We start from the raw sequence: 11104 nt of genomic DNA, 5'->3' as shown, positions 1-11104 counted from the left end.
ACGTAAGAAAAACGAGAACTAAGACCATAACTGGTTCTTCCAGGTTTATTGAGGAACAGAATGTAATTTCCGCGAAGATCATGCATAAGAAGGGGAAGGGAGAGAAAACGTATTTTTCATATAAGCAAAAAAAGCCTTTTTTCAAAAAAAAAAACAACAACAAAAAGGCAAAAAAAAAAAAAAAAAACCACATACTTTTATCAAGTAATACGAGGAAATTTTGAATGCGCTTATTGCATAGAGATGTCGAGCTTGACTTTCGTCGTAAGAGGACAGGTAATCTGCAAATATAAATATCGTTATTCTCTTATTTACATTATTCTATACCGTTTCTTTGACACGAGAATTACAGCGAAATGAAAGCACAACTTTGTCGCGAATTTTCTATGATAAAAACTCGTTCAGAAATCCAAAATCTACGTTAACAGCACACACCAGGCCTACTCCTGAGTATCTGGCTAGAAATCATTTCCTCTGGCCGCGCTTCAGCCATTCGATGAGGGCCAGTCTCGTGCTTCTTAAGTTGCCTCGCTCGTGCCCAAAAAGAATTCTGGGTAATTCTGCCATTCCATGACAAGGGAAGACTCCCGATTCTCATTTCATAGTTTTTTTCATAAGTGTCGGGCCACCCAGTCCTACCAGCAAAATAACGCATCGATTGAAGGTTTTAGCTTTCAAAACTTGCCCAGATTGTGTCAGTAGGTCCTGGAATTCGTCCACAGAAAGGCCAGAGAGACAACTTCACTCGTGAACCGCCATGTTAACAACAGAGCATTTTAGACGTCCCAGTCTGCATGAAACCATCTCTCGCCTCTTTCTGAGACACGACCAGACACGCACGGTTCTTACGTTACGTTTATGCCTATAAAATCAACTGAAATGTCAATTGCTGGTACAAAAAAAAAAACAAAAACAAAAACCAGCGTGTTAATTTTTTTTTTTGGTAGGCTAGGTGTCGAACAGCCAGAACATTTGCGCATGCGCTGACGAAATGTTTGAAGAAGAGAGAAAAACGCAGTACCTCAAGACACCGGCGCTGGAGCGTCGTACCAAACGAGTCATCCCGGGATTTCGGCCCGTGCGATCGCTTTTGGACGCAGTTGGCCCTTCGCTGCTTTCTGCTACCGACCTTGCCTCCCGGTACGGCATTGAGGGAGAGATATGTCGGCCCCTAAACCCTATGTGACAAATCCCACGCCTACTCACAGCTCCAAACCGCCCTTGTCAATATAGCGTAAGAGTTAGATGGCTTATATATTCAAGAGATAAGTCATTTTATCTGTCATATGGTAAGCACTGGAGTCGCAGATTACAAAGTGTTGCGCATGCGCCCTCCTAAAGGTAACATACATACAGTCATAAGCTTTTTCCGAATAACTACAGGAGCTAATATCTTCGAGACATTACATTTACAGCTAAAAAACATAGCATATACAGATACCTACTAAATACATAACATTTAAAGATATATTCATTAAAAAGAAAACCCGCTGTACAAAATGTGGCTCTGGATTCTCTTTTAAAACCAGTAAACTCATAGGTACGGATAAAATCAGTTGGCGCATTCCGCAACTTAGCTGATACGTATACGTAAGAAAAACGAGAACTAAGACCATAACTGGTTCTTCCAGGTTTATTGAGGAACAGAATGTAATTTCCGCGAAGATCATGCATAAGAAGGGGAAGGGAGAGAAAACGTATTTTTCATATAAGCAAAAAAAGCCTTTTTTCAAAAAAAAAAACAACAACAAAAAGGCAAAAAAAAAAAAAAAAAAACCACATACTTTTATCAAGTAATACGAGGAAATTTTGAATGCGCTTATTGCATAGAGATGTCGAGCTTGACTTTCGTAGTAAGAGGACAGGTAATCTGCAAATATAAATATCGTTATTCTCTTATTTACATTATTCTATACCGTTTCTTTGACACGAGAATTACAGCGAAATGAAAGCACAACTTTGTCGCGAATTTTCTATGATAAAAACTCGTTCAGAAATCCAAAATCTACGTTAACAGCACACACCAGGCCTACTCCTGAGTATCTGGCTAGAAATCATTTCCTCTGGCCGCGCTTCAGCCATTCGATGAGGGCCAGTCTCGTGCTTCTTAAGTTGCCTCGCTCGTGCCCAAAAAGAATTCTGGGTAATTCTGCCATTCCATGACAAGGGAAGACTCCCGATTCTCATTTCATAGTTTTTTTCATAAGTGTCGAGCCACCCAGTCCTACCAGCAAAATAACGCATCGATTGAAGGTTTTAGCTTTCAAAACTTGCCCAGATTGTGTCAGTAGGTCCTGGAATTCGTCCACAGAAAGGCCAGAGAGACAACTTCACTCGTGAACCGCCATGTTAACAACAGAGCATTTTAGACGTCCCAGTCTGCATGAAACCATCTCTCGCCTCTTTCTGAGACACGACCAGACACGCACGGTTCTTACGTTACGTTTATGCCTATAAAATCAACTGAAATGTCAATTGCTGGTACAAAAAAAAAAACAAAAACAAAAACCAGCGTGTTAATTTTTTTTTTGGTAGACTAGGTGTCGAACAGCCAGAACATTTGCGCATGCGCTGACGAAATGTTTGAAGAAGAGAGAAAAACGCAGTATCTCCAGACACCGGCGCTGGAGCGTCGTACCAAACGAGTCATCCCGGGATTTCGGCCCGTGCGATCGCTTTTGGACGCAGTTGGCCCTTCGCTGCTTTCTGCTACCGACCTTGCCTCCCGGTACGGCATTGAGGGAGAGATATGTCGGCCCCTAAACCATATGTGACAAATCCCACGCCTACTCACAGCTCCAAACCGCCCCAATCAATATAGCGTAAGAGTTAGATGGCTTATATATTCAAGAGATAAGTCATTTTATCTGTCATATGGTAAGCACTGGAGTCGCAGATTACAAAGTGTTGCGCATGCGCCCTCCTAAAGGTAACATACATACAGTCATAAGCTTTTTCCGAATAACTACAGGAGCTAATATCTTCGAGACATTACATTTACAGCTAAAAAACATAGCATATACAGATACCTACTAAATACATAACATTTAAAGATATATTCATTAAAAAGAAAAGCCGCTGTACAAAATGTGGCTCTGGATTCTCTTTTAAAACCAGTAAACTCATAGGTACGGATAAAATCAGTTAGCGCATTCCGCAACTTAGCTGATACGTATACGTAAGAAAAACGAGAACTAAGACCATAACTGGTTCTTCCAGGTTTATTGAGGAACAGAATGTAATTTCCGCGAAGATCATGCATAAGAAGGGGAAGGGAGAGAAAACGTATTTTTCATATAAGCAAAAAAAGCCTTTTTTCAAAAAAAAAAACAACAACAAAAAGGCAAAAAAAAAAAAAAAAAAAACCACATACTTTTATCAAGTAATACGAGGAAATTTTGAATGCGCTTATTGCATAGAGATGTCGAGCTTGACTTTCGTCGTAAGAGGACAGGTAATCTGCAAATATAAATATCGTTATTCTCTTATTTACATTATTCTATACCGTTTCTTTGACACGAGAATTACAGCGAAATGAAAGCACAACTTTGTCGCGAATTTTCTATGATAAAAACTCGTTCAGAAATCCAAAATCTACGTTAACAGCACACACCAGGCCTACTCCTGAGTATCTGGCTAGAAATCATTTCCTCTGGCCGCGCTTCAGCCATTCGATGAGGGCCAGTCTCGTGCTTCTTAAGTTGCCTCGCTCGTGCCCAAAAAGAATTCTGGGTAATTCTGGCATTCCATGACAAGGGAAGACTCCCGATTCTCATTTCATAGTTTTTTTCATAAGTGTCGGGCTACCCAGTCCTACAAGCAAAATAACGCATCGATTGAAGGTTTTAGCTTTCAAAACTTGCCCAGATTGTGTCAGTAGGTCCTGGAATTCGTCCACAGAAAGGCCAGAGAGACAACTTCACTCGTGAACCGCCATGTTAACAACAGAGCATTTTAGACCTCCCAGTCTGCATGAAACCATCTCTCGCCTCTGTTTTCTTTCAAAGGCTTGCCTTTACCTACATTCTAGCTTAATGATGCCAGCCTGGTTGCTTCTGTAGACGAAAATTGCCTGAAAAGGCAGTTATAAAATGATTACCTACCAGATTTGAGCCAACTCGGTCGTTTCCCGTCGGAACACAAACGGCTTACATCTGTCACGTGATGCTCTAACATGAGCCCACATATACTGAATACAGCAGATTATTTAATGAGGTAAGTTTTTCATGTATTTATAGTGTATTTGATAATTAGCCCTATGTACCCATGTATACCCTTAAAGGCGTTTTATGCGGTATACATGGGTATATAGTGGTATAGAAGGGTGTACATAGGTATATTGGGGTATATAAGGGTATACAAGGGTATATGCCAAGTTTGTAAGCAAAATCACTCCTGGGAACCCCCTGCACCCTCTTATACCTTCACGGATCATCGGACCGTCCTCTCGCTATAATTTGAGACCAAAAGCACATACCACTATGGCGACAAAAACCGACCGCTTTGGCGGTCTTGTCAGCGTGAAATATGCGCCTGCGCTCATTAACTAGTCTTCGTCCTTGGTTATATCCTTATAACATTGAGATAATATATATATACCTATTAGTATTATTTATGATTTAGTAATTTATTATGGAACTGTTTTCTTGTGTATAAATTTATTGTTGACCTTCACTGTAATTCAGCCAGTGGCTGCGAAAGTGATTAATAAACAAACAAATCAAATCAATATAGGGGTATATAAGGGTATACAAGGGTATACGCGGGTGTATAAGGGTATACAAGGGTATATAGTGGTATATAAGGGTATACATGGGTATATAGGGCTAATTATTTTAAAGACACTAAAATATACGCGTGGAAATACATTATAATTTAAATACACTATAATAGGGGATACATGAGGTACCTAGGTATTTCCGATGCAACTCCCAAAGGGAATTGCCAACTCGCTTCAGCTACCTGGTTTGGTGGCTTAAATTTAATGAGAATTCTATCGAAATATTTGCCAACTCGGTTAACTTTAAGCGAGTTGGAAAAGGAACTGTTTTCACTGAGTTTTCGGTTGTCACTCGCGAATGGACGTGAAAGTATGGTGCTCCACTATCACTTGAAGGAGGTCTGGACCGTGTAAAATCCCATCATTCCAAACGTTCTTATACGATCTTCTTATACTAATATGGCGGTAAGTCGGTAAAAGTTGGGAAAATCTAAATAAGTTCTTGTGTTCTTCTTAATTTCACTGTGAATACTAATTGTATTGCAGACGGACCGAAAGAAAAAAGAGAGCATCTTTGAATTATCTAAGTTCCTTGACAAGACAGTCCGGGTGAAGTTTCAAGGTGGTAGAGAAGGTGCGTGGAAGGTGCCGACACGAGGCGAATTTGTGAGTCGGTGTAAAATAACGCATAATTGTTAGATTTAGCCGAGCCTAAAACTCCTGTTTCTAGCCCCAGAGAGCCGCTTTCTATATTGAATATAGTGTATATGGAAATAATTAGTACAAAAGTAATCGTCACACGTGTTAATAACAGTTTACAGTGATCAAACGCCACTGAGCTGACAGCAGTAAACAAACAAGCCTGGCAAACAATTACAAACAATTTTCATCAACAACTAAAACTGAAACGACATGCACAGTTATCTCTTTCACAACATTATTTTTTGACTGATGATAATCTTTACATCCTCTCTCTTCTGTTTAAAACAACAGCAAAAATTACTAATTGAAAAGTTAAGGTAAAGCGTAGTAATTCGCTTACTCGACTGTAATTTGAACTTTTGAAGATCACAAATACTATATCTCTCCCTTTAAACTCTTCCATCTCATCCAAACACTTCCGGTTCAATTTTCCCCACCCCAGGGAGGCACAATGATGAATTCAGTTCCAAAATAAGCAACCTCACCTGGCTGCAAAACCATGTTACAAACAAGACAAATAATTGTTATAAGTCAATCACTGTTGGAGGTTTTGCCGAAAATGGCAGGTTCAAGCTTATCAAACTGCTTTTCAAAATCTTATCTGACCAAAAAGAACTTAAACTGTGCCAAACATAGTTTTCAAGTGCATTCGTTGCAGATAAATTTACTGCAATCCAATAAAAATTTATACAGCATTGAGAGTTTGGTTATAAGTTTAATATGTCTGAAAAAATAGACAATGATGACAAGAAAATTCACCAATGATGTCTGCTGTGAGCTTGAATGGCAACGTGGTGTGTGATTGTTGAAATATGCCAGAATCTCTGTCAACACGGAATTGCAAATGTTTTCAGGCCTTCTTCATTTTTTTAAGCGAGTTTGACAAAATATGTGAGGCAGCGAGGCATGCACTAAGAAGGAAAACATTACCTGAAAGCTACCCGTTGTAAATAAATATTTTGTCTCTTCCTCTATTTCTCTCAGCTTTTAATGGTATTCTTCATTGAAAATTTCTCTTCTTCTCCTTCCTTGGCTTCTCTCGAGGCTTTCTCAGCTTAAATTTATCAAATTTTGTTGCCTTTTCTCTTGTGCTCTTTCCTGCTCTTCATCCCGTTGCTCGTTACTAATAGTGAAAACTCATTTTCAAAAGTGACAAAGGTCAGTGGGATAAACACAGGTTGCACAAAAGTTTCCCACCAAGAAAATTCGCCCATCCGCGGGAATCCACACCTCAAAGCTGCATACCCGAGACTCCCCTCCCTTCCCTTTCTTAGTCTCCCATCCCCTCCCCCAGAGTTTGTACAGACAGACGGACATGTGCTCGGTCAATCACATGACAACCAAATGAAAAAAGGTTTACCATATTCTCTTAAGTGTGGGGCTCTCAGGCCGCAAAGTGGCCTGGAGCCCCCCCTGTGATCAGTAGTCAAGTACCTTGCTGTTTCCCTAACATTCCAAACTTTGTCAATGGATACGATATATATAATTATATACAAGAGGCAACAGGGAGGAACATTCATTGCAATTGGTGACCTCTAACAATTACAGTAACCAGGTCAATAATTTGTTGAGTAAGACTTGCAATCACATTGTTGATGCAATATAACCCTTTGTTAGGGCAACCTATGTTCCTGCAGGTGGGAAACTTTGCCTTGATATACCCAATGAAATGGTCAGGAAAATAGACTGAGACAGACGAGGAATCAGTACTTTACCTATTGCAGTGCTGTCATTAAATTTTAGGCATTTCACATGGGGGTTTAAGGAGTATGTAAAGAATTAGCATAATAGTGTGTAACATTGAGAATAATGTAGACAACCTTAGTGCTTGCTCTATTTTCTATTTTCGAATTCCCCATAATACACTTTGTTTGCCCCCCAAATTTTGCATAAACCATTGTTTTCAAATGCTCTTGGGAATATGCAGTGTCCCCAAGAGCATTTGAAAACAATAGTTTATGCAAAATTTGGGAGGCAAACAAAGTGTATTATGGGGAATTTGAAAATGGAGAATGGACTTTCCTGGACAGTGCTCGAAATTAAGAATTCCTGGTTGTCCCTGTTTCAAAAGCTGGGCAGCTAAACCCCGTAAATTTGGTTGCCCTGATATAAATGCTTGGTTGCCCATTTGGAAACCATCTGCGATGAAATGCATGCCATGTTGAGATGCAATCCGATGGAGTTGGAGCTTGAGTATCCCATAGTTCTAAGTGTGCAGCTCTGTTTTTTTTATGAAAGTCTGCGTTTGAGTTTTTTCATTGTCAAAATGGGGTCTTTAACTCTCCATTCCCATGGACATGTTTGTGACATGTCTCTTGAATTTACCCATCTCACAATTTGTTTGTGAAAGGCTCTATCGGACACTGAAAGAAAACCGACTAGTGAGTCAGGTACCGTGCACCGGTGGCTCAGTTGATTGTGCATTAGGCTGTCACATGGGAGGTTGAGAGTTTGACTCCAACCAGACCAACACTCAGGGTCTTAAAATAACTGAAGAGAAAGTGCTGCCTTTGTAATTACATCCGCAAATGGTTAGACTTTCAAGTCTTCTTGGAATAAGGACGGTAAGCCGGAGGTCCCGTCTCACAGCCCTTGTTGGAAATCAAATAGTATGGGACATAAAAAGAACCCATTCACTTCTCGAAAAGAGTAGGGGACGTTTTCCCTGGTGTCGTGGTCAGACCTAATCTGGTCGGGGGCATCTTTCACTTCCTAAATAAATTGTAAAACTACACAACAAGGAGTCTGGCAAAAGTGCCCCACAGAAAGCATTGTAAATTAGTCCTGAAAAGCCCTGAGGGGGAGAGACTAATAACTTCACTTCACTATGTAATTCATTTTTTATTTTTGGCTGTGTTGTCTGCTGTTTTTTCTTTGGGCAATCAACCTTTTCATTTTACCAAAAACCAGTTGCCCGTTAAACTTAAACTTTAAATCATCTGGTGTTAGACAAGTAAATCTGTTACATGTATATGTAAGTCTGACTTTCAGGGGGCAATGGGTTAATTTAAGGCATGCAATAAATTGAGCCAACAAATGGTAAATATCCTATTAAATTCCACTATAATTTATTAACTTCTTACTAACCGAGCATGAGGGCCGTACTGGGGAATATTGGCCCGAGGTCGTGGCAGTACGGACCGAGCGCAGTGAGATTATATGGCTTTTTAATTACCATTTGCTTTGTTTTTGCAAACCTGTAATCGGCCGGTGGGCATTACGGGAGAATAATGCACTACAATTCAGTCACAATTAACCAATCAGAGCGCGCCTTATATCGGCTACAAACACAAGCCATATAATAATATTTAATTACTGTATCCTTAATATTATTAGATGTGGCTCTCAGATTAAGCATTTTTCTCAACATTTTATTTGTTATGACTATGTCATGCAGTGTACTTTAAAGGCTGAGAAAATACTATGAAAATCCCTGAACTGTGGAATGGGCTCAAATTTTTTTTATTGTCGCCACACCCACTCTTTGTTGCTGCCCTGCTCATTTTCAGAATTAAGTTGGTATGCGAGCCAGATGGCGCACATTTCTAGTAATGTGCGCCATCCAGCTCACATACAAACTTAATTCTTCAATGAAAATGGGCGGGGCAGCAACAAAAAGTGGGTGTGGCACCAATATAAAAATTTGAGCCCATTCCACAGTTTGGTGATTTTCCTGGTAATATAATGTACCTATTGAAACTTTCTTAATTTTTTTTTTCAGCCACAGGTGTATTGAAAGGTTATGATGCCTTGCTAAATATTGTATTGGACAACACTACAGAATACTTAAGAGGTAGGAAGATACAAAAGGCAAATCCCCCTCTCTATTAAGTCCCCCTTCAAAAGTGCTTCAAATAAATAAGCCCCCCCAGGGTGCTTAATATCCTGAGGAACTACAGCCTCGGACATAATTAGTTGGGACACTTCATTCCAACATCCTCTATTCCCTTCTTGTGTGTTCCCTGCCCCTCTCAGTGTTGGTTATCACAGTTCAGTCACTAAATCTTTCACACCAACTTTGAGAGGGAAGGAGGAGGCAGAAGTGTCCAAACAATTATGTCTGGGACTGTTGGTGTTTAAAATCCTACATGAAATCCTAGTAGAAGGAAGGACTTGCTCCCACGATGTAATTTGTTGGCTGTGTATGCAACATACTGTAAACATGTTTGCACGTTTGGTTATTAGTAACAATACTTCCAATTCGTACCAGGCGAGTAACTGATCTTCTTATCAACTTGTAGATTGACAGGTCAAATTAACTGAGTGTCCCACTTTCCTTAACTTTACTACTCTACTATGAAAACCATGAGGTAGTCTTTAGATATCCGCTTTTACCATGCTCAGACTACTACGAAAACCCTGAGGTCCAAGTTAGTCTGAGCGCATCTGACTTGTGAAAATTGCGCAGAAAATGCAGGCAGGTGATCAAGAAATCTAAATCAAAGTGCCACTGTCGTTACTTGTGGACATGAAAGTTACTGTGATTGTTTGAAATTGGCAGGCTGAAGTTTCCTTTATGCACTAGTCAGTGTGATATAACAGCTGGATAATGGTTAGCCTCCAAGCATGCTCTTTTGTAGCCACGAGAGAATTGGGGCCCGCCCCAATCCACTCGGGGATACAATAGGCTAGATAATGGTGTAACAGCACAGGGAGCTCTCATATGCGACAAGGGACCCAAAATAATGAATTTATGTGAGGTGATCCCCTTTGCTAAAATTTAACCCGGGGATAGTATTTAGTGTTAGGTTTGTAAGTACTGTGACTGTGAAGAGTGTTGTTGGTACCCTTGTTTCTGAAAATGTTATCAGTGGCATCGTCAGTTTAATATTGTAAGTAGTGTGTACTGTAACTAATATTGCAAATTAATAAAAAAATTAACAATAAAAAAAAAACATGTATAAGATTACTCTTTAACAAATCCTTTATAAGGAGCTGTGCCATGTGTTCAAAGTTCCTAGCACAGGTGACAGGGTCTTTTTGAATAAGGTCTGATTTTTGTTGCCAGGTCATATTGTCAATCTCATCATCAGTTAGCTCTTTTTTTCTCCACTTGTAAGTCTACCAAGGATTTTCAAAAGATGAGACCACCTCGTTTCTGCTGCAGAAAATGAGCAGAACTATGTGGTGGGATTACCTTTTTGCATTTTTCAAAATATAGTTAGTGGTGATCCTCTCAAATTTCTCAATACTCTAAACCATTCATCAAGATGTATTAATTTATTTCCGCAATCATCTGATGTTAGGTCATCTGCTTAGGTATTTCTTCCCTTTGGATTTACATTTTCGAAGAGACAAAGATGCGCTTTTTTGAATTTGTTTCATTTGATTTTCAACTTTTAAAAGATCTTCGGTACTGATTGTGCAATTCTTCTATCTTGACTTCTTAATTCCTACTAACACACTGTGCTGAAACAAACTGGTATTTTTCTATCATTGTTATCAGGTCTGGTTTTACCACAGAAAATTGTTGGGAATGCCAAGTGAAGCTATGATCTTCGCAGTTATGATTGCAATTTTTACAATTGCGTAGAGAAGCCTGAAAAATTCAGGACTTCAACGGGGTCTCGCGATTCCGGTGCGACGTTCTAACCAACTGAGCTATGAAGCCACTGGCGTTGGGAGCTGGTCATTTGTGGGTTCTAATGGTCCCGTGAGGAATGAATCAATGATCAAATGGTA

General features: G+C 39.7%; 1 protein-coding gene across 1 annotated transcript in view; it reads left to right on the top strand.

Annotated features, from left to right (window-relative positions):
• Window positions 1-4962: 4962 nt before the first annotated feature.
• The window catches only part of LOC138008298 (U6 snRNA-associated Sm-like protein LSm7), a 9115-nt gene continuing 2973 nt past the window's right edge, over window positions 4963-11104 (top strand). Inside the window, exons 1-3 of the mRNA XM_068855590.1 lie at window positions 4963-5185; window positions 5267-5354; window positions 9144-9215. Of these exons, the coding sequence (XP_068711691.1) occupies window positions 5180-5185; window positions 5267-5354; window positions 9144-9215 (166 nt within the window). The 5' untranslated portion in view covers window positions 4963-5179. The remainder of the gene's footprint in view (window positions 5186-5266; window positions 5355-9143; window positions 9216-11104) is intronic.

Source organism: Montipora foliosa, chromosome 6 (assembly GCF_036669935.1).
Source record: "Montipora foliosa isolate CH-2021 chromosome 6, ASM3666993v2, whole genome shotgun sequence".
NCBI classification, from domain to species: domain Eukaryota; kingdom Metazoa; phylum Cnidaria; class Anthozoa; order Scleractinia; family Acroporidae; genus Montipora; species Montipora foliosa.
This window is presented reverse-complemented; position numbering and strand designations above follow the sequence as displayed.